The sequence below is a fragment of the Microcebus murinus genome, chromosome 17 (genome assembly GCF_040939455.1).
Source record: "Microcebus murinus isolate Inina chromosome 17, M.murinus_Inina_mat1.0, whole genome shotgun sequence".
Classification (NCBI taxonomy): domain Eukaryota; kingdom Metazoa; phylum Chordata; class Mammalia; order Primates; family Cheirogaleidae; genus Microcebus; species Microcebus murinus.
Window position 1 is genome coordinate 58987483 of NC_134120.1, and position 26121 is coordinate 59013603.

Genomic DNA, 26121 nt, shown 5'->3' on the forward strand with positions numbered 1-26121 from the left:
AGAACCCACATGGAATACAAACACCCCAGGCCTGAGGCTACCAGACTTTTCAGTTCCTTGAGCCTTGTGATACTGAAACCAGTTGGAGTCACACGCTCTGACACTTGCAACTGAGCATCCTAATGGAGAAGGTCAGAGGCCACCTTGGCTGAGTCAGCCCCGCCTCGTCCGCCAGACCAGGACTGTGGAAGCCTGGCCCCAGCAAGCCTGCAGCCGGGTGACCCTCCCCAGCGTCCTCGGCCAAGCCCGGTATTCTGGCTGCTGTGGGATTGCAGCCCTGCCCCCATCACCCCAGCCCGGGAGGGGGCCAACACCTCACTGGCCAGGGTGGGCTTCGCTGTACCCAGTGTTGCAGCAGCCTCGCCCCACGCAGGGTCCAAGGCACAGGCCAAGGGAAGTCCCTCACCCCAGCCCCAGGCTGCCTGCTGAGCCCCGGCCGCCGCCCTCCCGCTCACCGTCCCGGTGCTCGTGGGGCACCCAGTGGTGCTGGGCATCGCCATGCTCGAAGTACAGGTCCCACTGGCGGCACTGCTCCGCGCGGAAGTCAGCCAGGGAGTCAGGGCAGTCCTGCGGGTTGCAGAGCTGGAAGTCATAGGCAAGGCCGGGGCAGGTGCGGCCGCCGTTGGCTGGGCTGGAGGAGAAAGCGAAGGCACTGCTGCATGGCGCCGCCGGAGGGAGGCCGCACTCGGGGCGCCGCTGTGGGGCTCTGGGGGCCCCTGAGTCTCAGGTGTCCGGATGGTGCAGCTCTGCTGAGCAAAGGGGCCTCACCCTGCCGCGTCCCAGCTACAGGGCCGGGCCGCTCCCAGCCTGCCGGGCCTCAGGTCGTGGAGAGCAGACCCTGCCAGCGGGGCGCTCCCGCCCGCTCCCTGGGGAGGCAGCTTCGGCTCAGCCCCTGTGCGCCCTGCGCTCGGGCAGCACGACGCTGGGCTGTGGCGGGCGCTCAGACGCTGCCTGCTCCACTGGCTAAAACCCGGGCAAGCAGGAGCTGAGCGCATCTCCTCCCACCCAGCCCTGACGCCGGCCTGGCGCACAGGGAAGGCAGCAGCCCTAGCGCGCAGCTGCGTCACAGTGTCTGGCACAGGCGACAGTTGCCGCTGGCTTCTCTCCACCTCAGGGAATGGGGGCTGTGACTCCGTGACGCGCTGGCTTCGCTGAGAACAGCAGCTATCCACAAACTGCCTCTGCGGCTCGGCTCCCCAGCGGTGTCTGCTCCCACCAGGGGAGGAGGGCAGGGCCGCCTGAAAAGGGGCTGGAGGGCACCTTTCCTGCCTCTGCCCTGGCCAGGAGGGCGGCCTGGAGCCTCAGGGCGGGCAGGCCGGAGGGGAGGAAAGGGCTCCCCGCTCATGTAGGGGTGGCGGCCCCAACACAGGCGGTCCTGTGCTGCCGGACCACATGGCCTTGGCCGCCTGCCCAGAGCCATGACTGCTGAGCCGCTCTGGCCTCCTGCTGGCTGCTCAGGGCCTGGCCAGAGACAGCAGCGCCTCAGCCGTGGGAACTGGGCAGAGGCTGGCCCAGCCAGGCGGGGCGCACCCCAGAGACTGCCCGCCAGCCCGAATCTGGGCCCAGCATTACACCTATGGTGCACGATTTGGAAGCTGGAAATCTGTTATGTTTTTAGATGCAAAATTCTAGGTTTTCAATATCTTTAGAAAAATGAAAATCTTTAAACTGGTAAAAAGGCCCAAAGAGAAAGCCTCACATGCCCAAGCAGTGCTGGAATGGCAGCAGTGGGCGGGCAAGGTCCTGGCTGCAGACTGCGGAGGGAGCGCAGCCCAGGACGTGTTTACAGCGTGGGGGATGGCAGGGGGAAGGGACCAGGAGGACGGCACCGGGACTGGGCAGAGGGCCTGCGTGGGAGAGGGCCTGCGTGCGGGGAACGTGGCTGATGGGGCGCTACAGCTGGCATTGACTTGCAGGCGGCAAGTCCTAGCCCTGCTCTACCCAGGCTCCCGGCATCTTGGGGGCCAAAAGAGGCCCCCTGTCTACCCTTGTCTCCCTGACTCTGTCCCAGCTCTCTCCTCCAAGCCCATGACCAGGAAAGACAGAGTAAGCCTGCATGGGGCGGGTTGCAGGCAGGTGGGGATGGCCCAGGCGGCTGGTCAAGAGGCCTGAGGTAGGGGCACCAGTCTCCCAGGTGGGACGGGGCAGGGCAGCCCACCCTGGCACCCTCTCCAGAATGAGCCTGGCTGGTGAGGGAGTCCTGGGACCTCAGCTGCTACTCAGGAAGGTTGGGGGGACACAAGGCCAACTCACTGTGGGTTGTCGCACTGGCGCGTCCTGAACTTCACGCCAGTGCCGCAGGTGCGTGAGCAGGAGCCAAACGGACTCCAGGCGCCCCAGTTGCCATCGCGTTTGAGGATGTCAGGCGTCAGCCAGATGCAGTGTCCTTTAAAGCAGTGCTGAAAGACAGAAAGCCGCTCCCTTGACCCACGGCTCACCCAGGGCTGCTGGGACATCCGCACTCTGCAGCCTGTAGCCCCTGTGGCTCCTGCCCTGGCCAGGCCCCGGAGGCATACAGGGAGCCTGTCCTGCTGCCCCAGCTGCTCAGAGCCCCCAGGAAGACAGGCCTCATCCCTGCCGCGCCACGGCAGCAGTGAGAGGCACAGGGAGGAGCTGCTGCCCAGCCCCCACCCCCACCGTCTGGCAGTCTTCAGCCAGGGGCTGCATGCAGCACGTCCCCAGGGGGGTACCCCAGGGCACCCACAGGGCCCATTTATAAAGATGCACCTGCACATCAGACCAACGACTCCAGAGACCACAGGAGCTACTTAAGTAGGTAAACCGTGAATGCAGCAGTGCAGCGCTACCGTGCAGGAAGCGCACTCACCACCCTCCCGAGGGTGCTTCTGCATTATGGGGCCCACTTTGAGAAGACGGCAAAAGTAACAATATTAAATTAAGTATAAAATGAATATTGATTTAGAATAAGAAAATACATCACACACAAAAATTTAAAAATAGAGAACAATGATTTTTATCTGACACAACTTTTTCTACACTGCTGATGGCACCCTCTTTCATGCCCTCTTTATCACAATAATTTTGTGGCACTGTTTTCCAGAGACAGCATAAAAAAGGATGCACTCACTCCTCAGCAAACTTTTCTGTGAAAGGGCCAGATAGTAACTGTTTTCAACTTTGCAGGCTACGTGGCGTGTGCTGACTTTCTCAGCTCCGCCGCCAGGCGTGAAGGCAGCCACAGACAGCACATAAATGAATGGACACAGCTGTGAATAGACTTTTCACAAAAATAGGCAGCAAATAGAAACTTTCGGAATGGAGGTATAAAGAGGTTGGTGAACCCTCTCCCCAGTAAAACAACCATAACTGATGAAAATTACTTTTTAAAAAAACAACCATTTAAAGTCTCCAGAAATTGTCCTAAGGTCAATACAATAAATGAAGAAATATCTATTTAAGAGAAAATACTAAATGTTGAATAGAACAACAAAAGTCTACAACATTTGAGCCACAATCCCCTTCCATTCCTTCCTACATTCTCCATATAACAAAAGCTTTACTGCCAAGAAGATGGGGCTCTCTATACTCCCAGCTCCCAGTCTAGGGGCTACAGTTTCATGCCAAGAAAGGCAGGCCTCTGGCGGCTCTCATCCCTCCCAACTTTGTGTTGCAGAAAGACTATTCCCGGTGGGGTGGCCAAGAAGACTGGGGCTTCCTTCCCCCACTCATAGAGCAGAAGCTGTGCTCCAGGTGCAGCAGCCCAAGAACAGTGGACCAGATAGCCCCTTCCCCAGCTTGCTTGTAGGAAAGAGGTTCTATGCAGACAGCGGCAAGCCAAGAAGAGACGTGGCTACCATTCCCATCAAGTGGTCTGCATGTATACCAGGAGTGTCCCTCTGGGAGAAACAGGCCACTGTCCCTGCTTCTAGCTCCAGCACAGTGTTGATGGCTTGCTCAGAGGTACAGCAGAACAGAAAGCTCCACAGCGCTCTCTAAGGGGACAGACTTTTATCTGAAACAGAGCATGGGGAAGTTCATGCCTAAGGTCTTAGTCAAAAACAGTAGAAGCCAGTGAAGTGGCTCACTCCTGCAACCCAGAACTTTGGGAAGCAGAGAGGAGGGAGAATCACTTGAGGCCAGGAAAGTTTAAGACCAGCCTGGACAACACAGTGAGACCCTAATACCCTGTCTCTACAAAAAATTAAAAATTTAGCAGGTGTGGTGATGTACACCCATAGTCCCAGCTCCTTGAGAGGCTGAGGCAGGAAGATTACTTGAGCCCAGGAATTCAAGGTTACAGTGGGCTATGATCATGCCACTGCACTCCAGCCTGGGCAACAAAATAAAACAAAACAAAACAAATTAGAGATTTTGGTAGTGGGTAATTAAGAGGAGACTAATAGTTCCATGATATTAGTAGCAACAAACAAAATGATAAACTAACTATAGGTTGAGTATACCTTATCTGAAATGCTTGAAAACAGAAGTGTTTTGGATTTCAAATTTTTGGATTAAGGATACTCACCTGTAAAAGTTTTAACAGAGAGAAGCAAGGACAAAGTCAGCTAAGAGCCCTCCTCAGTTCTGAGTAAGCCTCAGAGCCTGGCAACACCCTGTCCCTATGAAAGGTCCAGAATTCAATTGGATCATATTATGGAGCAAATTAAACACCCAGGGCTTTTTCAGAAATAATACAGCAATCAGCAGTTAATGAAGCTAACAGCTGGGTGTGATGTCAATAGAGGCAGAATGCCCAGAAGCTTAAGAGAAAGGTCAGGAAAAGAGATAGAGCGCTTGGCTAATACCACTGTCCTGGGGAGGAAGGGGTAGGGCTGAGGTCAGAGGGACTCTGAGGAGCAGTATCAGTAGCTGCATACTGCAAGGGAAAAACTCCACTGAAACAGCACAGCCAAATCACTACTAAAAGAAACATGCAAACAACAGCAACAAGAAGGCCCATTCAGATCAATACCCATAGTTTATTCAATGTGGTATAGGAAATGTCCAGTTTTCAACAAAAAATCCTGAGACATGAAAAGAAATAGGAAAGTGTGACCCACACACAGAAAATTAAGCAGTTGACAGAAACTACCTTTGAGGAGGCCCAGATGTTGAACCTAGTAGGTTAAGATTTCAAAACAGCTGTTATAAGTATGTTTGAAGAACAAAAGGAAAACATGTCTAAAGAATTAAAGGAGAGTATAAAAATAATGTCTCACTGAATATAGAATACCAGTAAAGAGACAGAAATAATAATAATGGTAATAACTAAAGAGAAATTTTAGAGTTGAATAGTATAAAAACTTAAATGATAAATTTATTAGAGGGAACAATAGTGGATTTGATGTGGCAGAAGACAGAATCAGCGAACTTAAATATAGATTAATCAAAATTATGCAATCTAAAGAGCAGAGAGGAAAAAAGAATGAATAAAAATGAACAAAGCCTCTGAGAAACATGCAAAATCATTAAGCACACTGAAATATGCATGGTAGAAGTACCAGAATGAGAAGACACAGAGAAAGAAGCAGAAAAAAAAATTTAAATGACTGAAAACTTCCAAAAGTTGATGAAAAACATTAACTTACACATCCAAGAAATTTGATGAACTCCAAGTAGGGCAAATGCAAAGAGATCCACACCCAGAGACATAATAGACAAAATGTTGAAAACAGACAAAGACAAAAAGAAAATACTGAATATGGCAGAAGAAAAATGACATCATGTACAAGGAAATCCCAATAAGAATATAATGGAGGCCACAGGCAGTGGTGTCAACTAAGAATCTGACATCCAGCCAAACTAGCTATCAAAAATGAAGGCGAAATAAAGATACTCCCAGATAAACAAAAAAAGAATTCACTGCTAGCTATATAAGAAATACTAAAGGAAATACTTCAGGCTGAATGCAAGTAACACCAGGGAATAAATCAAATACCAGTGGGGAAAAAAAAAATCACTGGAATGGACAAACTTCTAGAAAGACACAAACTACCAAAGCTGAATTAATACAATATAGGAAATCTGTATAGATCTCTAACAAATAAAGAAATTGAATTAGTAATGTAAAAGCTTCCCACAAACAAAAACCCAAGCCTATGTGGCTTCACTAGTGAATTATACCAAACATTTAAAGAAAAATTAATACTAATTGCTCAGAAACTCTTCTGAAAAATAGAAAAGCAGAATTCTCAACTCATTCCCTGAGGCTAGTCTTACCCTGATATCAATACCAAAGACATCACAAGAAAAGAAAACTATAGACCAATATCTCCTATGAATATAGAAGTAAAAATCCTTACCAAAATACTAGCAAACTGAATCCAAGAACATATTGAAAGGATCATACATCATGACCAAGCGGGATTTATCCCAGAAATGTAGTTTAACCTTTGAAAATCAATGTAATAATCCTATTTACAGAATTAACACACAAACCCCATGACCATCTTGAGACTCAAAAAATCACTTAGCAAATGATCCTTCATCATTTTATGAAAAAAACACTGAATAGACCAGGAATAGAAGAGAACTTCCCCAATCTGAGAAAGGAAATCTATGAATTACCCACAGCTAACATCATGCTTAGTGGTAAAAGACTGACTACATCTCCCCTATGTCTTTATCGGTTTGTACTGAAAACTAGGTAATTTATAAATAGTAAAAATTTATTTCTCACAGTTCTGGAGGCTGGGGAGTCCAATATCGAGGCACCAGCAGATTCAACGTCTGGTGAGGACTGGCTCTCTCTGCTTCCAAGGTGGACCTCTGGAGGGCTGACACTGAGTCTCACGTGGCAGAAAGGGTGAAAGTGAAGGAGAGTCCTGGCCGGGGTGGGGACCTGTGGCCTTCTGGTTTCAAGATTGTTATTTTTTAAACACTAAAGGAGGCAAAAAAGGTTCATCCTTTTTTGCTACAGCCCTTTTAATGAGAGGATTTGTTCTGTAAAATTTGGATTCAGTCAAAAGGCTGCACTTAAGGACCTAGAAGGCCACAGGTTCCCCACCCCTGCCAGTGGTAGCCCTTTTACAAGGCCACTAATCCCATCCAGGAGGATGGAGCCCTCATGGCCTAAGCACCTCCTCAAGGACCCATCTCTTAATACTGTTGCTTTTGGAATAAAGTTTCAACATGAATTTTGGAGGGGACACAAACATTTAAACCAGAGCACCCTATAATCAGGAAGAAGATAAGACATCTGCTTATACCAGAGCACCTTATAATCAGGAAGAAGATAAGGACATCTGCTTATGCCATTTCTACTCAACATTGTAATGGAAGTTGTAGAAAGGACAAGTAGGCAAGAAAAGGAAATAAAAGGCATCCATACTGGAAAGGAAGAAGTAAAACTGTCTCTGTTTGCAGACAACATAGTCATCTATACAGATAATTCCAAGGAATCCCCTAAGAAAACTAACAGTTCACAAACAAATTCAGTGAGGTTGTAGGAATAAGATCAATATACAAAAAATTCATTTTTATAAGCTAGTAATATTAGTAAATGATCTGAAAATGAAATTAAGAAAACAATTCAATTTACAATAGCATCAAAAAAAGGGAAAAACCACTTGTAACAAAAGAAATGCAAAACTTGTCCACTAAAAATCACAAAACATTGTCAAAAGAAATTAAAGATCTAAGTAAATGGAAAGATATGTCATGTTCACAGATCAGATTGCTCAGATGGCAATAATCCCACACTGACCTATGGGTTCAACCTAATTCCCATCAAAATCCCAGCTAGAATTTTACAGAAATTGAGAAATCACTCCTAAAATTCATTTGGAAAGTCAAGGGACCCAGAATAACCAAACAATATTGAAAATATAGCAAAGTGGGAAGATACTTCCCATTTCAAAGTTTACTATAAAACTTTGAAAGTTTACTATAAAACAAGACAATGTGACCCTAGCACAAGGATAGACAAATATATCAATGGAATGCAATAAACCTCTACATTTGATCAACTGATTTTTGACAAGGGTGCCAAAACAATTCAATGAAAAAAGAATAGTCTCCTTAACAATGGTGATGAGACAACTGTATATGCACATGCAGAAGAATGAAGTTGAACACCTTCCTCACACCTTACACAAAAATTAACCCAAAATGGATCACAGACTTAAATGTAAAAGCTGAAACTCTCAGAATAAAACATAAATCTTCATGACCTAATAGTAATGGTTTCTTAAATACAACACCAAAAGTACAAGTGATAAAAGCAAAAATAGATAAATTAGACTTCATCAAAATTAAAAACTTTTGTGAATCAAATAATACTATCATAAAAGTGAAAATACAACCCATAAAATGGGAGAAAATATTTGCAAATCATATATCTGATAAGTGTAATAAAGGACTTATATCCAGAATATATAAAGAACAACTCAATAATAAAAAGATAAATAATTAAAAAATAAGCAAAGGATCTATACAGAATTTTATCCAAAAAGTTATATATACACACAAATTGATATTGAGCACATGAAAATATATTCAACAATATACGTCATTAGGGAAATGCAAATCAAAATCCTGATAATACCTCACCTCCACTGAGATAGTTATAATAATATATATAATATGTTTTGGGGAGGATGTGGGAAAATCTGAACCCTCATACATTGCTAGTTGGAATGTAAAACAATGAAGTTTCCTTTGAGAAACAGACTAGCAGTTTGTCAAAAAGTTAAACATAGAGTTACCGTAAGATCCAATGATTCCACTTCTGGGTATATATCTGAGAAAAATGAAGTATCTATGCAACAATTTGTACATGAATGTTCATGCATCATTTCTCATAACAGCCAAAAGGTGGGAAGAATCCAAATGTCCATCAACTATAAATGGGTGAATAGAACCAATAAATGGATGACTATCTATCTTTATGATTCAGCAAAAAGAAAGAATGGAATACTGACATGTGCTTCATTGGGGATGAACCTTATAAACCTCACGCTATGTGAAAGAAGCCTGTCACAAAAGGTCACGTGTTGTATGAGTCCACTGATATGAAATGTCTAGAATAGGAAAACTTATGAGGCCAGAAAGTGGCTCTGTGGCTGCCTAGGGCTGGGCGGGAGTAGGATGGACTGGAGTGACTACTTATGGGCACGGGGCTTCTTTTTGGAGTGACAAAATGTTCTAAAATTTGATTGATGTGATGGTTGTACAACTCTACACTGAAAATCATTAAATTCACACATTAAAGGGGTGAATTTAAATGTGGAATCCCACTTTATTCAAGCTGTTAGAGAAAAAACCAACCAAGCAAGCAGGCAGCAGATGGAGTTGGCCTTCGCGCCATAGTTTGTTAACACTTGCTCTAGCATGTTGAGGGAGATATTTACTTTCTCTCTCTTTTGTATTATCAATCATTTAAAGAAGTTATCAGTGATGTCATCGGAAGATCAAGAACAATCAACTTTGGAGACACTGTTGTCCAGTTTCCTCCTTGATGCGCATTTCAGGGCATTTCAAGCTTTCTCAGTCGGAGCTTGACTCCAACACTCTTTGGATTAGCAATGCCCAGGAACAGCTGCTGTGGGTGTCCTCAGCAACATCCTGAGCTTCAGGGTGTCTCTGATGTTGTCAACATTTCATGTCAAATCAGAAAGAGGTTTGAATGTTTTTCCCAGTGTTCATCAGATGCACTCCTCTTCATTAACTGAATTGTCAAATGCACCAAGAGCCTGTTAATTCTTTGACATGTCACTTCCATGTCACTAATGAACGACTGCTTTTGGTTTAATCTGAAACCTTTTTTTGGTTATAATGAACTTTTTGAAGTCAGATTTATTTCTATTGATTTCTTTACTCATTGTATTGCTTTGTTTCATATCCCATTAATTTTTATCAGAATTTTTTCCTTTCTTTAATAAACAAATTTGACAATGACAAGACACTTTTTATATATACATCCAAATCAGAGTCTGTAATGTCTCCCTTATTTTACTGAAACATTCCAAAATGACTTTCAAAATTGCAGCTAAAATGGTGCGTTAAGGCTTTATGCACATTTTGCATCTCATTTTCATTCATGTTCTTTGCAAAATTATTTTAGAGTCCCTCATTTTTTTGTCATTTGTGTTTTGCGAGGCTGGCACAGCTTTTAAACAAGTGGACTATGGTGTTACACTTTGCTTTTCTAAAGAAATATCTACAAGTGGATCTGTGTTTAAAGCATTAAATCTATAAGACAAACCCCAGAAGAAACAAACTACTGCAAATATATAAGTAGCCACAACCTCTGGCACAGTTGAGGCACCTTTTCCTCCAAATATCTGAGGGGAACGGGCTGCACGTGGCACACACTCCGCAGTGACCCAGAGTGGCCCTCTGAGTATTTCTGGAAGCTGCTCTCACACCTGGACAGACACCATAATTTACACATGGTAGACGAAAAGCTACCATGTACCATTGACATGACTGAAAATCATGTCAATAAACCGTGACATAAGCCCAGTCCAATTTCTGTGGCCAAAGCTGCAAAATGCCCGTGGCCACTTCAATGCCAGCCCAAGGGCAAGTAGGAGTGAAAAGAGAAGTGGTCTTCATCTACTGTGGTTACAATATCTCTCTTTTGCAAAATTTATGAAAACGTGATCATGTGAACATGTTGCCCAGCCCCTCCCAGGGCCTCATGAGCTTTGTGGCCTGTCCCCCTCCTCCCCACAGCTGCCGGACGGCACAAGCCCTGTGGCTGGCATCAAGGCCCGCATGACAGGCCGCTACTCGCACTCCAGCTTCTCCGATCCCAGCCCGGTACAGACAGTGCTTCAGCGCTTCAGCCGGGACAACTCTGACAGGCCAGCCCAGCACCAGAGCCCGTGTGGGGCCAGCCCAGCCCTACATGGGGTCACCTGGCAAGGCCTTGCCCTCCCTGCCGGTGGTGGCCTGAGAGCACACCCGGAAAATTCCTGCAATCAGGGCTCTGTGTCGGAGGCCATTTCTGGGGGAGCTGTGCCCCGTGTCCATGTCTGAGGTCCCTGTCACTCCTCCTGGTGGTCCTCTCTCAGGAGAGCCCTGCCCGGGCCCCGCCCTTTGCCCACATCTCTCCTCTTCCTAACAGAGGCCCCTCACCCTTCACGGCTTTCTGGAACGCTCCCAGGCCTGCCCCTGCACCCAGGTGGGCCACGCGGCGACTGCAGAGGCTGCCACTCTGTGGGTCCTCTGCCAGGAGCTCCGCCCCACCAGGCGGGGCGAGCAGGCGCACAGCTGGCAGCTGTGGTCGGGCAGGCCTGGCTCCAGGCTGCCAGGGATCCGGGCTATCTCCTCCCTGGGCCACGGTCACCTCATCTCCCACCACCCAGCTCCCCTCACCCATGGAGGGACGGGGAGAACCACAGAAATGCGGGCTGGTGACCCCTTAGCGAGAGGCGCAAGGTGGGGCTGACAGGCAGGAGGAGGACCAGGCAAGGGAGTGCTCTGGGCTGAATGTCTGTGTCCCCCAGAATTCATGTGGTGAGGCCCTAACCCCCAATGTGACGGTATTAGAAGACAGGGTCTTTGGGAGGTGACTAGGTCATGGCCCTCACGAATGGGATGAGTGTCCTTAGAATTAAAGACACGAGGGAGACGACCTCACTCTCCACCCTGTGAGGCTACCATGAGAAGACGGCAATCTGCAAAGCAGGAAGAGGACCCTCCCCAGAAACCGGCCGCACCGGCGCCCTGGCCTCGGACTTCCAGCCGCCAGAACCGTGAGGAATAAAGTTCTGCTGTTTAAGCCCCCAGTCTGTAGCATTTTGTTAGAGTAGCCTGAGCTGAGACAGAGTCGGGGAGCCGGAGGGGAGAAGCACACCCAGGATGGCCCAGCTGGAGAGTGGGGGCTGGGAGTGGGTGCAGGGGCCAGCCCCGCCCCCAGCCGCTTACACGGCGACCTGCTATTTCTCCAGCCTGGCTGTTCTCTCTCCTCCCTTCTCTCCCCGTCCCTTTGGCTCTTCTTGCAGGATGGGGGACAAGGGAATAATTGCTTTCCAGACGTAAAATCACATTGCAATAGTCAGCGGGACTTTGACACGAACAGACCCACACAGCTGGGACTCTGAGAGGCCTCTAGAAGGAGCCCTCCCTCTTCCCTGTCCCGGGCTCCCCTAGCGCACCCCCACAATTGCTGATCCAGGTCAGTTGCAATCTGTGCTCCTCCTGATCCAGGGGAGGCTGAGCGAGCCCATGCTCGGCCCCTCAGTGAGCACAACTCTGCTTTTTAGGGCATAAAATGGCAATTTTATTTACTGGGCTAAATGCACAAAGCATCCTACCACACCCCACAGGAGAAGGGGGCCAATCAGCTGGGGTGTGGGCCAGCCCCCCACTTAGCCCGTCCCCCCGACCCCTCCGTCGTTCCTGCTCCCTGGGCCAGCTCCTGTACAGGGCCCCGTCCCACACCAACTGCCTCCTCTGCTGGGGGTGGGGGCACCGTGCTTGGCTGTGTCACTGCCCGACTCAGCACACCCCGGCCTGCACCCTGCTGCTTCCCCTGAGCTTCCATGCAGGGGGCAGGAGGCCAGCTCTGGCCTCCCTGGCCCTGGTGTGTCCCCAGCAACATCCCACCTTGGGCTGCGAACAGTTCATGAAGTCTGCCGCACTTCTTTCTATTTTATTTTTTAAAAATTTTTTTCTTAAACCTGGCTTAAAGTATAAAGTGGCATTTCTTAAAAATACTGATTCCCAGGTCTTCAAATAAACTCTTATACATGAATGTTCATAGCAGAACTACTCATAATCGTCAAAGGTGGAGACAATCCAAATGGTCATCAATGGGTAAACAGAATGTGTTCTGTCCACACGATGGAATAGCACTCAGCCAACAGAGGAGCGCAGGACTGATGCCCGCTACAACACGGACACACCTTGCAGGCATCGTGCTCTGTGCAAGTCAGCCACAAAAGGTTGCATATTATGTGACCCCATTTATATGAAATTCCAGAATAGGCAACTCCATAGAGACAGAAAGCAGATTAGTGGTTGCTAGGGGAAGGAGAGAGGAGGAGTGGGAGGAGGGATTAATGGGGTTTCCATTTGGGGTGATGAAAAAGTTCTGGAACTAGATAGTGTAGAGGGTTGCACAATATTGTGAATGTATTGAATGCCAATGAATTGTACACTTTAAAGTGGTTAAAATAGTGAATTTTATGTTATGTAGAATTTACCATAATTTAAAAAAAGAAAAAACCCCAAACAATTTTTGAGCCCTACCCCAAACCAAAGTTCTCAGAGGCAGGCCTGGGAGTCTGTATCTTTAAGAAGCTCCACCAGGGACTAAAATTAGACAGCTGGCCCAGTCCCAAGCCAAAGACCCCCATTGAGGAACCAAGGCACAGATGAATGTTGAGGCACCAAAGGCCTGGCATGGGCTGTCCCGGAGCCCACTCCCCATGCCCTGCCCACCCTGCACTGAGCAGTGTGGCCTCAGTAGGGTGGAGCTTTCTGGGCTGAGAGCTAGGCTCAGGCTCATCTGCATATGCCAGCCCCCTAGCAAGTGATTGGCTGAGGAGTGGGCATGTGATTTCATCTGAACCAATAAGAATCAGGCCTGGGGTTTTCGGGGCACTGAGAGAGAAGAAGGAGCCCTTCTTTCTGTGGGGTCTCCAGAGTGGGAAGTGAGCCTGGGGCAGCCATTGAGGGACCTCAGGGGACAAGCCCGCCTATCCAACAAGGGATAAGCACTGAGGCCCTGGCAATGGAGAGGCCAAGCCTCAGGCTGGGCCTGGCCCAAGGGCCACCAAACCCCAATGCTGGCCTCAAGGTGGGTGACCCACAGTCACTCACGTTGCACAGGACATGACAGAAGGCTGCCAGGACCCCAGAAACTGCTCCTCAGAGGGTGGATCCCGAGAAGGGGACTGGAAGCACAGTGGGGAGCCTTGAGTTGCTAGGTTTGCTCAGGGTCTCAGAAGCTCTGGTGCGTTAAGAGTGGGGAGCAGTTAGACAGGCGTAAGAAGAGAAGGTACCTTGCCCCCACCGTAAGGCCTGTGCCTGGTGGTCTGTGTGCCTCAAGGTTCCTGCCCTCTGCCCTGCTGCCCTCAAGGTGCCCTCAGCCCTGACTCACCTTGCCAGGTGCACACATGGTCCCGTCCAGCGGGGGGCCCTTCTTGGTCTTACAAAAGTAGGGGTTGTCAGGGTGGCTGCACCACAGCTGCTTACAGGGGTCAAAGGTCCGGAACTGGAAGAGAGCACCAGCAGCTTGGCAGGTCACTGCCACTCCAGGGTACTGCCCAGGGTGCCCTGTCCCCCTCCCCTGGTTCTATAACCTGAGACACCCCGGCGGAACTGGCTCCTGTCGGCCGTGCGTGGGTGCCATGAGCTCTGTGTGATTCTGGGGTGGTGAGGACCCTGCCCACATAGTGCAGGGGCAGTGGGAGGCTGCACATCCTGTGGAGCTTGGACAGGCAGCTGGGAGCCAGTGTGCCAGCACGAGGGCTTGGTGGCCACCCTCTGGTGACTTCAAAGGGCTGTCGCTGCAGGGCCCTGTGGACCCTAGCTGACCCCCGCTGTGGGGCCCCTTCCTGGAGCCCTGGTGAAACCCCCTGCTCCTACCGGCCCGCACTCACCCCGGCCAAGCCCTCTGTCCCTGGACCTCACAGTCACTTCTTCTCTGGTCTTTCTGTGTCCTGCCCTGACAGCTCTTCCCCCAGGACTTCCCTGAGGGATTGGCTGAAACTCGGATCTGGCCATGCTGCTCCCCTGTTCAAACCTTTCCAGAGCCCCCACTGCCATGAGAATCGAGTCCACTGTGCTCCTCGGGCAGTCGCGAAAGGAGCCAGGCCTCCCGCGTCAGTGCCTGGGTCATCCATGCTCCCTGTGCGGGCTCAGGCTCGTCACCCAGCTTCAGGGGGCCTTGGTTTCCTCATCTATAAAGTGGGACTCCCTTGCTTCCTTCCTCCATGCATGCAGCAGGGACGAGCATTCAGACGCTCACAGGCACGAAAGCTCCAGCCGCTCCCCTCCGTGCTAGTGCCCGGCCCTGCGGGAGCCGCCCTGGCCCTCGGCCCTGGGCACCTGCTTCTCCGCATGCTGCGTTCTCTGCAGGCCTCTGCACACATGACCTTCCCTTCTGGAATGCCTTCTCCTCCCACGTAGCCTTCAAAACTCACTTCTTCCTCAGGAAGCCCTCCTGACCCCTGCAGGCCTTGCCAGGCTCCCACTGTCCCTCGCTGGCCCCTGGTGACAGTCCTGTCACTTGTGTGCCTCCTGCCCAGGACCATGTCTGCACCCACCAGGCGGCTCTGGGGGCCTACTGGGTGAGCAGTGGTGGGTGCAGGGGGGTGCTGCCCCTTTTGGAGGGCCGCTCTGCCCTCCCCGGCCCCGGAGCTGCCCCGCCTGGCCCCGTCACTCACTGCAGTGCACATCATGTAGCCCAGGCCGAAGTCGAAGCGGCACTGCTCGTTCATGGAGTAGTGCAGCCCGGGGAGCTGGGGCAGCGCCGGCCAGTTGTGGGCGAAGGGGTCGTCCCGCAGGCAGTCGTACGAGCTGTGAGGAGACATGTGGGCACCACAAGCAGCTTTCAACCAGGCTGGCCATCCAGCATGTGAGGCACTGAGGACCCTTCTGTAGCTGCCAGGTGGCCTACCTGCACCCCCTGCCCTTGGCTGTGTTGCCTCAGTTTCCCTGCTGCATCTCTTGTCCTTTGTGTATTGCACAGATCCCAGAGTAGCTGCTTACTCCCTTGCCACTCAAGGCCGGGCCCCCAACAACGGGGTCTCCTCCCGGGGCAGAGTCTGCTCACGGGCCTGTCCTCTCTCCTCCCCGTATCTCAGTCGGAGGACCCTGAGCGCTTGGGCTGGACCCCGGCTCACCAGTGACTCGCGCCCTCCTAGCACTGAGCCCAGGGGTGGAGGGGCCGCGCTCAGGGACACGGTGCTACTCACTGCAGGTAGCGGCTCAGCTCTTGCTGGCTGCAGCGCGACCAGTGGAAGCGGTGGAAGGCGGCCTGCACCAGGGGCGCCATGATGCTGCCCAGGCGCACCTCATCGCCGCAGCGGTTGCCCTGCCCGTCGTGCTCCATGCCCAGCCTGCGAGGGACAAGGCAGCACGCTGGGCCCCTGCCAGTGGCCCAGCCTGCCAGCCCCACCCCACCAGGACCCTAGCAGGGTGCTCCTGCCTCTCCTGCTGACCTTGGAAGCCCGCTCTTCCTAAGCCGGGAGGCATGGACTCTCCACGGGCTACATCCTTAGAGCTGGGCACTCTGGGGGGTCGGGCCAGCAGGCAGCCCCAGGGACCCCGTCCCCAAGGAGGGGTGCTGTTCCCTGCGAGTGCAGCGGAGGCAGCGGCGCCTGCGGCTCTTAGTCTGGGGCACCTGCTCCACCCTCAGCAGTCGGCCACGTGAGGGTCCCGTCGCCGTCCCGCCCCAGGTTCAGGGGCTCGGATGGGGCTGGCACACGCACCCCGTGAGCTGCGGCTTCCTGCACCCAGCTCTCTAAGCCTGGGTGACCCCCTAAGAGGCTCAGCGACTTCTATATAAAACGGGGTGGGAGCCCCTCTGCGGGTGACTCAAATGGGGTGACGGCGCAAGGCCCTAGCTCCCGCCGGCTGCAGGCAAATCCTCCCTTCGATTTCTTTCTTCAGCAGAAAGTGGGCCTTGGGCCTGCCCTGCATAGCGCCAGGAGCACAGAACATCATATCCCAAGTGATGTCCACGCAGGCACTCCTTCCCAAGGCGCGGGTTCTTGGTGGTTCATCTGTGCCCTCCCCTTCCTCAGACCACAGGGATGGCCAGACCACTTACACGTGGCCGGTCTCATGGGCTACCACGAACGCCGAGGAGAAGCCATCCTCATGGTTCAGGGTGCAGCTGCGGACGGGGTGGCACATCCCGGTGACAGGAGCATAGCCTGGGAGGAGACAAGAGGCGGCTCCAGCTCCCAGGCCCAGAGCCCAGCTGAGGCAGCCCTAACCCTGCCGCAGCCCACACGGTGGGTAGTGGGGTCCTGGCCTCACTCCCAAGTGCTGCTTCTCCTTGAGGACCCTCAGATGGCACCACTCAGAAGACCACCCAGGCAGCAGGCCCAGCCATCAGCGCCCGAGCCCGGTGACTGCCCTGCCTGTAGAGGGGCCACTTCTGAGCCGGGGTCTCACAGACCGGGGCTTGCCTGGGCCTTGGCAGCTTCCTGCTGCTGTTCTCCTCCCGCTCTCTCTGCTGGAGGCAGCCTGGCCCCGTCTGCTGGCATCACACCCTCCAAGCCACCCTCTCCGGGCACCTTCCCTGGGTCCCCCTGGTTTCTCGGGGGTCTTTGAGACAGACCCATCTCCATGACGCCAGAGGCTGCAAGGCTGTTGAGCCAATCAATAAGCCACACTGACCCAGGAAATCACACAGCAGGGGCGTGGCGGGTGGGGACCAAGAGGTCAGATCAGCTGCAGGAGGCAAGGCCAGCAGCCTGTGGCAGGCCAGGGTCAGGGGAAGGTGTCTGAAGGTCATGGTGCTGAGACCCTGCATAAAACCAAGGAGACCAGACAATGGGATCTAGCTCTATGCCCCAGTTCTAGTCTCAGCAGAGGGAGGCGGCTCGGACAAGCTAGAAGCGGCTGAAACGGGCACAGAGCTGAGATGAAATGAGGGGCCTCTGCTTATACCCCTGGGAGTCTTCCTGGAGGCCAGCCAAGCATGCAGCCCCAACTCTCAGAACCCTAACCTCCCCTACTCCTGCCACACCCCATGGCAATGTGCTCAAAGAGAAAAACAGAGAAGAAAGGCAGGCAGGCCACGGGACCTGAGCTGTGCTGGCTTTTACACTTTTCTGTAAAAATAGCACCATTGCAATCTAATTGTTGTCTTGTCCCCTGGGAATAAACAGGAAAATCTATATGTTTTGCTCTGTAGATTTTGAAACAATTGCTGAGTCGGTGAGCCAGAGCGGAAGCTTGAGGCCTTCTCTTCGCCCGCTGTCGCAGAGCGCCCATGTGGACGCCTTGGCGCCAGGGTGCTATGCATCCTGCTTAGCACGGCATGAGTCTGTACGACTTGAAAAAGTGTCTTTTTCTTTTTTTCCTCCCCTTTTATTTTGGGGTTCTCTCTTTCTGGAATCTTACTAGATACATGTTGTACCTGCTGGATTGCCCCTCTAAGTCTCCTAACTTTTCTTTCATCTGAACCTTTTTTTTTTTGCTCGAAATTGAGAGATGCTCTGCACTTTTGAATTTTTTATCCATCATGTCCTTAATTTCATACTTATTCTCTAATTCTTCATAGCAATCTATTCTGGGTTTATGGGTGTACTTTCTCAAACATTCTGGGAATATTACTTTTTAAATATTCTTTTCCAGTCTCTAAATTATCTCTATTTCCTCTGAAGTCAGTTTTTAAGCTTTTTGTTTTGTTTCTATCTTGGGCCATCTTTTCCATGCTGTAAGTTTGTTGTTTTTTTTGTTTTGTTTTGTTTTGTTTGTTTAAATATCTGGTAATCCTTGTCTTTCCTGTCACATTTTTACAGGAAGGATCCAGTCACTTAATGTAAAATTTGTGTGGATTTCCTCTCCTATGGGGCAGTTTGCCTTATAACCCATTAGAACTCTCACCCAGACAAAAGAGCTGAAAGAATGCTCTGATCACCTATCAGTTGGCTGCACTGCATTTGAAGGGGAGCTATTTTCAGCCTTTGAAATGTAAACCATTCTATAAAGTGTGTCCAGTATCTCATTGTGGTTTTAACTGCATTTCCCTTATATCTACTGAGATTGAGCACCTTCTCATATATTTGCTGGTTAAGAGCCTGATAAAGTCTCCTGGTCATTTTTCTAATGGATTATTTGTATTTTATTATTATTATATTATTTTTAGGAGTTCTTCATATGCTTCAAATATAAGTCCTTTTATAGATATATGTATTATAAATATTTTCCCCCAACAGATTAATAGTACCTTTAATGAACAAAAGTTTTTAATGTTAATACAATACTACTTATCAATCTTTTCCCTTGTGTTAGTGCTTTATATCTCTTTTTAAAGAAAATTTATCTTATTCCAAGAATATGGAGATATTCTTCTATATTATCTTCTTCAATTTTATTATTTTACCTTTCATATTTAGATCTAAAATCCATGAGATGTTCTGTGTGTGTGGAGTAAAGTAGAGGTGTCAGAATTCATTTCTTCTCCCAGTTTGGATAATCAATTGACCCAACATCATTTGTCTAAAAGACTGTCTTACCTCGCTACTCTGAAGTGTCACCTTTGTAATAAAGGAAATGCTCATGCATGCATAGGTTCAATTCTGGACTCTGCATTCTTGCATTCTATCTATCCTTGCATCAAAATTGTACTCTATTATATTTTCATAAGTATTGAATACTTTGCTCTTCTTCAATTGTTCTTGGCTATTCTTAGCCCATTGCATTTTTATATTAATATTAGAATTAACTTGTCAGTATCTTCAAAATATTCTGCTGGAATCAAACATTGGGGTGCACTGGAGTGTAGCTGCATTGACTCTATAGATCACTTTGGAGAAAACTGATATCTTTATAATTTTTGTTTTATTTTGTTTTGAGACAGGGTCTGGCTCTGTTGCCCAGGCTAGATGCAGTGGCATCATCACAAACCACTGAAACCTCAAACTTCTGCGCTTAAGCAATTCTTCTACCTTAGCCTACCAAGGAACTGGTATTATAGGTGCATGCCACCTTATCTGGTTAATTTTTAAAAAATCTTTTTTTGTAGAGACAGGGTGTTGCTATGTTGTCCAGGCTTATCGTGAACTCAGCCTCAAATGATCCTCCTGCCTCAGCTTCCCAAAGCACTGGGATTATAGGGCATAAGCCACATCTGCCCAATATCTTTACAATTCTGAGTCTCCCTATCTATAAGCATGATATATCCCTTTCTTTGCCTAGTATTTTATAATTTCCCTCAAAATGTTTTAGAATATTCTGGTTTAGGTCTTAGACCTATTTTGTTAGACTTATTACTAGGCATTTTCTGTTTTCATTCGTTCCTGTCCGGGCGCTCTCCCAGTGGCGGGTGTGCCGCGTGGCCGCCCACTGCACTCGCAGGGCGCACGCTCTCGGGCCTGCCGCAGCCGCCTGCTGGCGCCGGCCGGGCCAAGCTGCTTCATTCCAATCTTCTCTGTCTTTACCTCTTGTTGCATTAGTCGCTAAGAAGTGTGTTAGCATCCTCAATTGTGATTGTAGACTTGCCAATTTCTTCTTCTAGATCTGTCAGTTGTATATAGTTTGAATCCTTATGTAGAAATCTCTAAACTTTTAAGGATTAGCAACTTGTTCAAGTTGTTTTCTAGAAACTAGAGGAAGCGAGTAACTGCAAAGCGCAGCCTCAGAGCCTGGCTGGTCTCTGGGCTGCCAGGCCAGACTCTGCTGATTTCACCACCTCTGACCCCCCGGACCTAGGAATGCAGTTTCTGGGGGCCCTGCTGCTGTTCCAGGGCCAGGAGGTCACTGGCACTGAACCCGATGCTCACCCAGCGAAGGTGGCCACAGCCCCTTCCTGCCTCCACACTCTTCCTGGGCTGAGGCTGTTGGGGCCTCACAGCCCCACTCTGGCTTCGCTCCCCTCTCCGGCCCTGCAGGGCGGGGCTCACCTTGCATGCCAGAAGGCCCAAAGTCCTGCCGTGTGAGGAAGATGGCGTGATCGTGGTATTCCTCATGGCCTGTGTCAGGCTTCTGCTGCAGGTAGGCCCAGCGGCAGACGTTCTCCAGGCTCTGAGAGGGGTTCCCAATCTCGATGAGGCTCATGGACTGTAGGGGTTGGGGAGAGAGGAGAGAGGTTGGCATCTGGTGGACTAGTTGGGGGCTGAGCAGGGTGCAGTGGTGACAGACCCCATCCACTGGGGAGTGGTCCAAGTGGCACTGGGCACCATGCCCCACTACCCTCAGGACCTGCCTCCCACTAGGTTGCATCTGTCTGAATGGAAGGAAACATTCCCCAGCCACACTCAGCCACACGGGCCTCCACACAGAGTCGCCGCACAGGGTTCAGGTGAGATGTGGAGGCAAAGCTCCGCGGTCAGCTGAGGCCTCCCGGAGTCCACTCGCCCGGCCATTTCCAGGAGTTCCTGCGTTCTGTTAGGCACCTGTTTGGGAGGCCCTGGACAGGAGGTGAATGTGGTGTGGACCTCACCCCAAAGAGCTCACAGTTCTGGGAGGGTCCAGCCTTGGAAGATAGACATCCCAAAATGGCATGTAGGCCCCGAGGAAGCAGGAGATAATCTTACATTTCCTCCATTTGAAGGTATTTTCAGAACCCAATAAATGGAGGAAAAGAAACTGAAAAAAAGAAACTGCTATAGCAAAGGAGCCATACCAAGAACGGGCATAAATAGGCCACCCCACAGGAACCATGGATAGGAAGCCCCAGGAACAACCACATCCCCTGTGTGTCATGACACACACCTGCGAGCCAGGGCTGGCCTGGGGACACCCGCTTGGCGCCATGACGTCAGCAGACACACTCATTTACTTTTCTTTGAGATAGGGTCTAACTCTGTCACCCAGGCAAGAGTGCAGTGCATCATGGCTCACCACAACCTCAAATTCCTGGACATAAGCTATCCTCCTATCCTCAGCCTCCCAAACAGGTGGACTACAGGTGGGTGCCACCACACCAGGTTAATTTTTGTAGTTTTTGTAGAGATGGGGTCTCGCTCCTGCTTAGGCTGGTCTTGAACTCCTAGCTTCAAACAATCCTCCTGCCTCCCAAAGTGCTAGGATTACAGGCGCCAGCCACCACACTCAGCCTCTCATTTAGTCTTTAGGACTAAGAGGGAAGTCCTGGACAAGAAACTGAGGCTCAGAGAAGTTAGGTAACTTGCCCCTGGTTACATAAGCAGGAAGTGGAAGAATTGAGATCTGAACCCAGGAAGCCTCAAACCAAAATCTATGTTCAGCCACTGCCCTAAACCGCCTTCCCAGATAAAACACGGACCATGTTGTCTCTGTGAGTGGCACATGTCCCAGTCTGTGATCCTCATGGCAGGCACTGGTTTCTGTTCTCACCACTACTCCCACCACGGAAGTAGTTTCCTCCAAGACCTACGAGCCCCTCCAACAGCCCTGGGCACACCCTTTTCTCTTTAGCAATTTATCTGTCTATAAAACAGAGATGCACACTCCTCAGTAAATACGCACGCAGGTGTTCTATTTCTTCTTTTGCATAAACATACATGAAGTACAGCCACATATTTCTCTTTGTGTGTATAAGTATCAAGAGGCCAACATAGGATATTGCTAGTAAGCCGGGTAGTTCCAGAAGAAGGAAGGTTCGAGGCCAATGGAGGCAAGTCCCATGTGCTATCCACGTCCGCGGTTCACAGGACGGCAGAGCGGCTCCACGGCCCAGCACAGAGCCAGCGGGGAAGACTTTGTCTCTGGCTCCTGGGAGACGAGGCTGCTCGCTGTGACAAGGTGCCAGCATGTCCCAGTGGGGAAGTCACAGACCAGAGTGAGCCAGCTCGTGACCAGGACCTGCTGGACACTGGCTCAGTGAGGGACTGCCCAGGGGAAGCTGCAGGTGGGGGCTGGGGGCACTTTTTGCCCCCATGACTGATAGGAGCATGTGACTGGCTCTGGCCAATGAGCTGTGAGCCAAAGTGGCACAAGTCTGTTCTGGCGGAGCGTTTAATTGCCCACTGAGACCCTCCAGCAAGCACTCCCCTCTGGCATGTGGTCTATTGGCACTGAGATGGTAGCTGCTCTGCCACCTAGACCCCTGAGTGACAATGACACCGGAATCCTCCGCCAAGTCACAATAGACACACGGCATGGGCAGGAACTCAATCTTCGTTGTGTTAAGTCAATGGGATGTAAGCGCGTTGGTTTCGGCGACATAACCGGAGTGGGCAGCGTGACTTGCCACTCTGGCTCACGCAAGGGGCCCTGGTTCTGAAGAGGGGGCCGATGAGAGGATCTGCTTTCTCAAGGCTCCAACTCGAGAACAGGTTTTGAGTGTCAATGAGAAGGAAGGGACCCGTGGGTGGGTTTGCTTTGGGCTAAAGTTTGGGGCCTTGTGGTTGGCCGAGCTTCATATTGCCAGCCCAAGTACGGATGAATTTGGAGGCCATTATGTTAAGTGATATGAGCCAGGCACAGAAAGACAAATAACCACATGTTCTCATTCACGTGTAAGAGCTAAAACCGTGGGTCTGGTAGATGAAAAGAGTAGAAGAGTGGTTACTATCGGCTGGGGAGGGGACAGAGAGCCCGAAGGCGGCTGCTGGACACGGAAGCACCGCTGGCGGGAGGAGCAGATCCCAGCGCCCTGCAGCACCGCGGCGCTGCCATTAGCAGTTTAGTGCGCACAGTCGCACAGCTAGAAGAGCAGACTGTGAATGTTCCCAATACAAAGACATGAAAACATTCGAGGTGATGGATGTGCTGATTACCTTGATTTGATCATTCCACATTGTATACATGTATGGAAATATCACACAGTACCCTATAAATATGTACAAGCATTATCTATCAATTAAAAATAATAACGAAGTCCAAAAAAATCAACTCAAACAAGAATTAACTTTTAAAATAAAATTTTAAAAAATTGCCAGCCCAGACCCAAATCAGAAGGTCAGCGCTAAGGTCACTGACCACCACTCTCCCTAGCATGGCCGCAGAGCGCGCCGGCGTGCAGCCCTCCACAGCGCCTCGCTGGGCCTGGCTGCCTCCAGGGCACGGCTCCCAGCCCGAGGCCAGGAGATCCCTGCAAGACGAGCCTGCCTGCCCACAGGGCTCTGCGTCTCCTGTGCTCGGACAGACGGTTCTGGTCCGCCCTGCCCCTCCCTCCCCGGTAGGCTACGGCGGCTTTTGCCTGCCCTGTGCTCCCTGTCGTGAAACACCCCTCCTTTCATCTGGGCCAGACCCCAGGCTTCAGGGGTGGCGGGGCCCCGGCCTGGCCAACGCAAGCACCACACCCTCCTGGCCACCGTGATGGTCCAGGGAGAACACTCAACACAGCAGGCCAGGGAGTTGACAAGGCAGGAGATGTGGGCCACAGCTTCTGGGCCCTCCGCACCCCAGGAGGAGAGGCCTCCCCCCAGGACAAAGCCCCCACAGAGCACAGCTGGGCCCAGAGGTGAAGATAGAGCATTCCTGGCATCCTCACACCAGCACCTGGGTTCATCCAAGCCTGAAGGCTGCTTACCATGAGTCTGTGTGTTGTCTAGCACAGCATAACAAATTACCCCAAGACTTGACAGCCAAAAAAACAAACGCTAATCATGTCACAGTCTCCTTGAGTCAAGGATCCAAAAGCAACTTAGCTGGGTTCCTCTGGCTCAAGGTCTCTCAGGAGATTGCTGTCCAGCTGAGAATGGGGCTGCGGTCTCATCTGAAGGCTCCACTGAGGGAGGCTCAGCTCCAAGCTCGCTCATTGGTTATGGGCTGGACTCTGTTCCTCAGTGGTTGCAGGACTGACAGCTTCTCACCACACCATGTGGGGCCTAGCCCTAACCCTAGTGCAGCTCACCATGTGTCATCAGCACGTGTGACACAAGTGACTGCCAGAACACAAATGCACCTCCAGGACAGAATGCTTATGACCTAATCTCAGTCCAGCCCACACTCAGGGTGAGGGTACTACACCAGGGCATGAGTACCAAAAGACAGGGTCACTGGGCGCCATCTTAGAGGCTGCCTGCTGCAGATATGTCTCATTTATGCATCAAGAAATTCCTCTTTGTGTGAAGGCCAATTCTGAGTCCTGTTTTGTCACTAAGAGGGTCTGAACAATACCCTCTTAGTGACAATCCTCCTAGGAGGATCCCTGGTCAAGGCACTGGCTGGCAGGTGAGCGATGGTGGCTGGGCTCGGGGCAGCTGGCATGTCCTACACCAGTGGGAGAAGAGCTGGGGCCAAGTCTCTGAGTTGGGAGCCCAGCCATCAGGACACACCCCGTGTCAGGACCAGAAATAGGAACAAGGCCATCAGGTAAAGCGCAGAGCCAAGGGCAGGAGCCAGGCTGACCCAGGGTAGGGACGATCTGGCAGAGGGTGTGCGGACAGGCCGCTGTCCTTGGTGGGCAGACTGTGGGATGTTCTGGGAGGATGTCACTAACCCAAGTGCTTACAGGGGCAAGGCAGGTGACACAAGTCAGTGAGGCAGGTTGGTTCTGAAGGGCAGAGGGTACAGAGGAATATTTCCCTACGATGCTGAAGAAGGTTGGCAGGTGCTAAGGCGTGGCGAGGGCCGCAGCAAACCCAGGGGCCGCACTCAGGAGGAGGGGTGGGGCCCGCTCGGAGCAGCGGGACAGAAGCCTGGGGCTGCCGGACTGGACGCCTCAGGCCAAGCATTACGGCTGGAGCCTACAAGGACGCTCACTGATAGTGCACATGGCTCGACAAAACAAAGCACATGCCCAGGTCCCCAGCTGGAGACTCCTAGAATACAGGGCCTCGAGGGGACAGCCCCTTCTCCGTGCCCTGCAGACTGGATGACTCTGGCCCATGCCCCTTTCCTCCATGCGGCTGGGCTTCCCAAACCCTCGTGACAGCCAAAGTGATCTTGCTGCTGCGGCAAGATAATTCATTGAAGTATTGATTTGTGTTTTTGTTCTTGCCTTATTTTGTTCTCCGCCCATTGCAAGAGGGCAACTGCCACTTGTCTTCTCCAGCCCCAGTGGAGTTTGTACAAGATCCAGAGCTGGAGTGACCTAGGACCCCCTCCCGGCTTCTGGGCTCTGAGGGGACCCCCAGGGCAGGTGCTTTGGGAGGCTGGGGGTTTGGGCATTGGCGGGGGAGGCTGCACTGGAGCCAGGGCAGCCCTGGGAGCAGGACTTCAGGAGACAGTCTCTGTGCACTGGCCTCGGGGAGCCTGGGTCCTGGAGGAGGGCACCCTGAAAAGTCAAGGAGGGGGTCACATAGTGTTCAGGCATCCAGGGGCACAACCCGTCCCTGGGACCTTGACTGAAGTTGCTTGCGCTTTCTCTCTCTCTAGCAATGTCCCAACTTTCCCAAGATTCCGGCCTATCTCAGATGGACACAGAGCAGCCCAGGGGCAGGGTCCTCATCCTTGCTAGGTCTGTGGGTGCCCAGGAACCAGCTGTGCCGACATCGACCTTGTGCCTAGAGGCCACAACAGGGCCCATGTGCATTTTAGAACAGGCAGCTGAGATGGACGGAGGCTGGTGCCACATCAGGAGGGTCAGGTCAGGGTGGCAGGAGCTGAGAGGCTCAGGGCTGCAGAAGGAAGGAGCAGGGACATGCAGTTTTCTGG

The 26121-nt window shown here is 51.1% G+C and overlaps 1 protein-coding gene across 3 annotated transcripts in view; it reads right to left on the minus strand.

The window, feature by feature from the left end:
* ADAMTS2 (ADAM metallopeptidase with thrombospondin type 1 motif 2) overlaps positions 1-26121 on the minus strand; it is a 216363-nt gene that overhangs the window by 26352 nt on the left and 163890 nt on the right. For 2 of the 3 annotated variants that reach the window (XM_012789959.3, XM_012789958.3), the window contains 7 exons: positions 20499-20655; positions 16691-16796; positions 15834-15977; positions 15303-15435; positions 14015-14128; positions 2254-2399; positions 456-631 (listed from right to left, as the gene is read on the minus strand). In XM_012789959.3, coding sequence (XP_012645413.2) covers positions 456-631; positions 2254-2399; positions 14015-14128; positions 15303-15435; positions 15834-15977; positions 16691-16796; positions 20499-20655 — 976 coding nt within the window. The remainder of the gene's footprint in view (positions 1-455; positions 632-2253; positions 2400-14014; positions 14129-15302; positions 15436-15833; positions 15978-16690; positions 16797-20498; positions 20656-26121) is intronic. The other variant, XM_075993718.1, reaches the window with a different exon arrangement.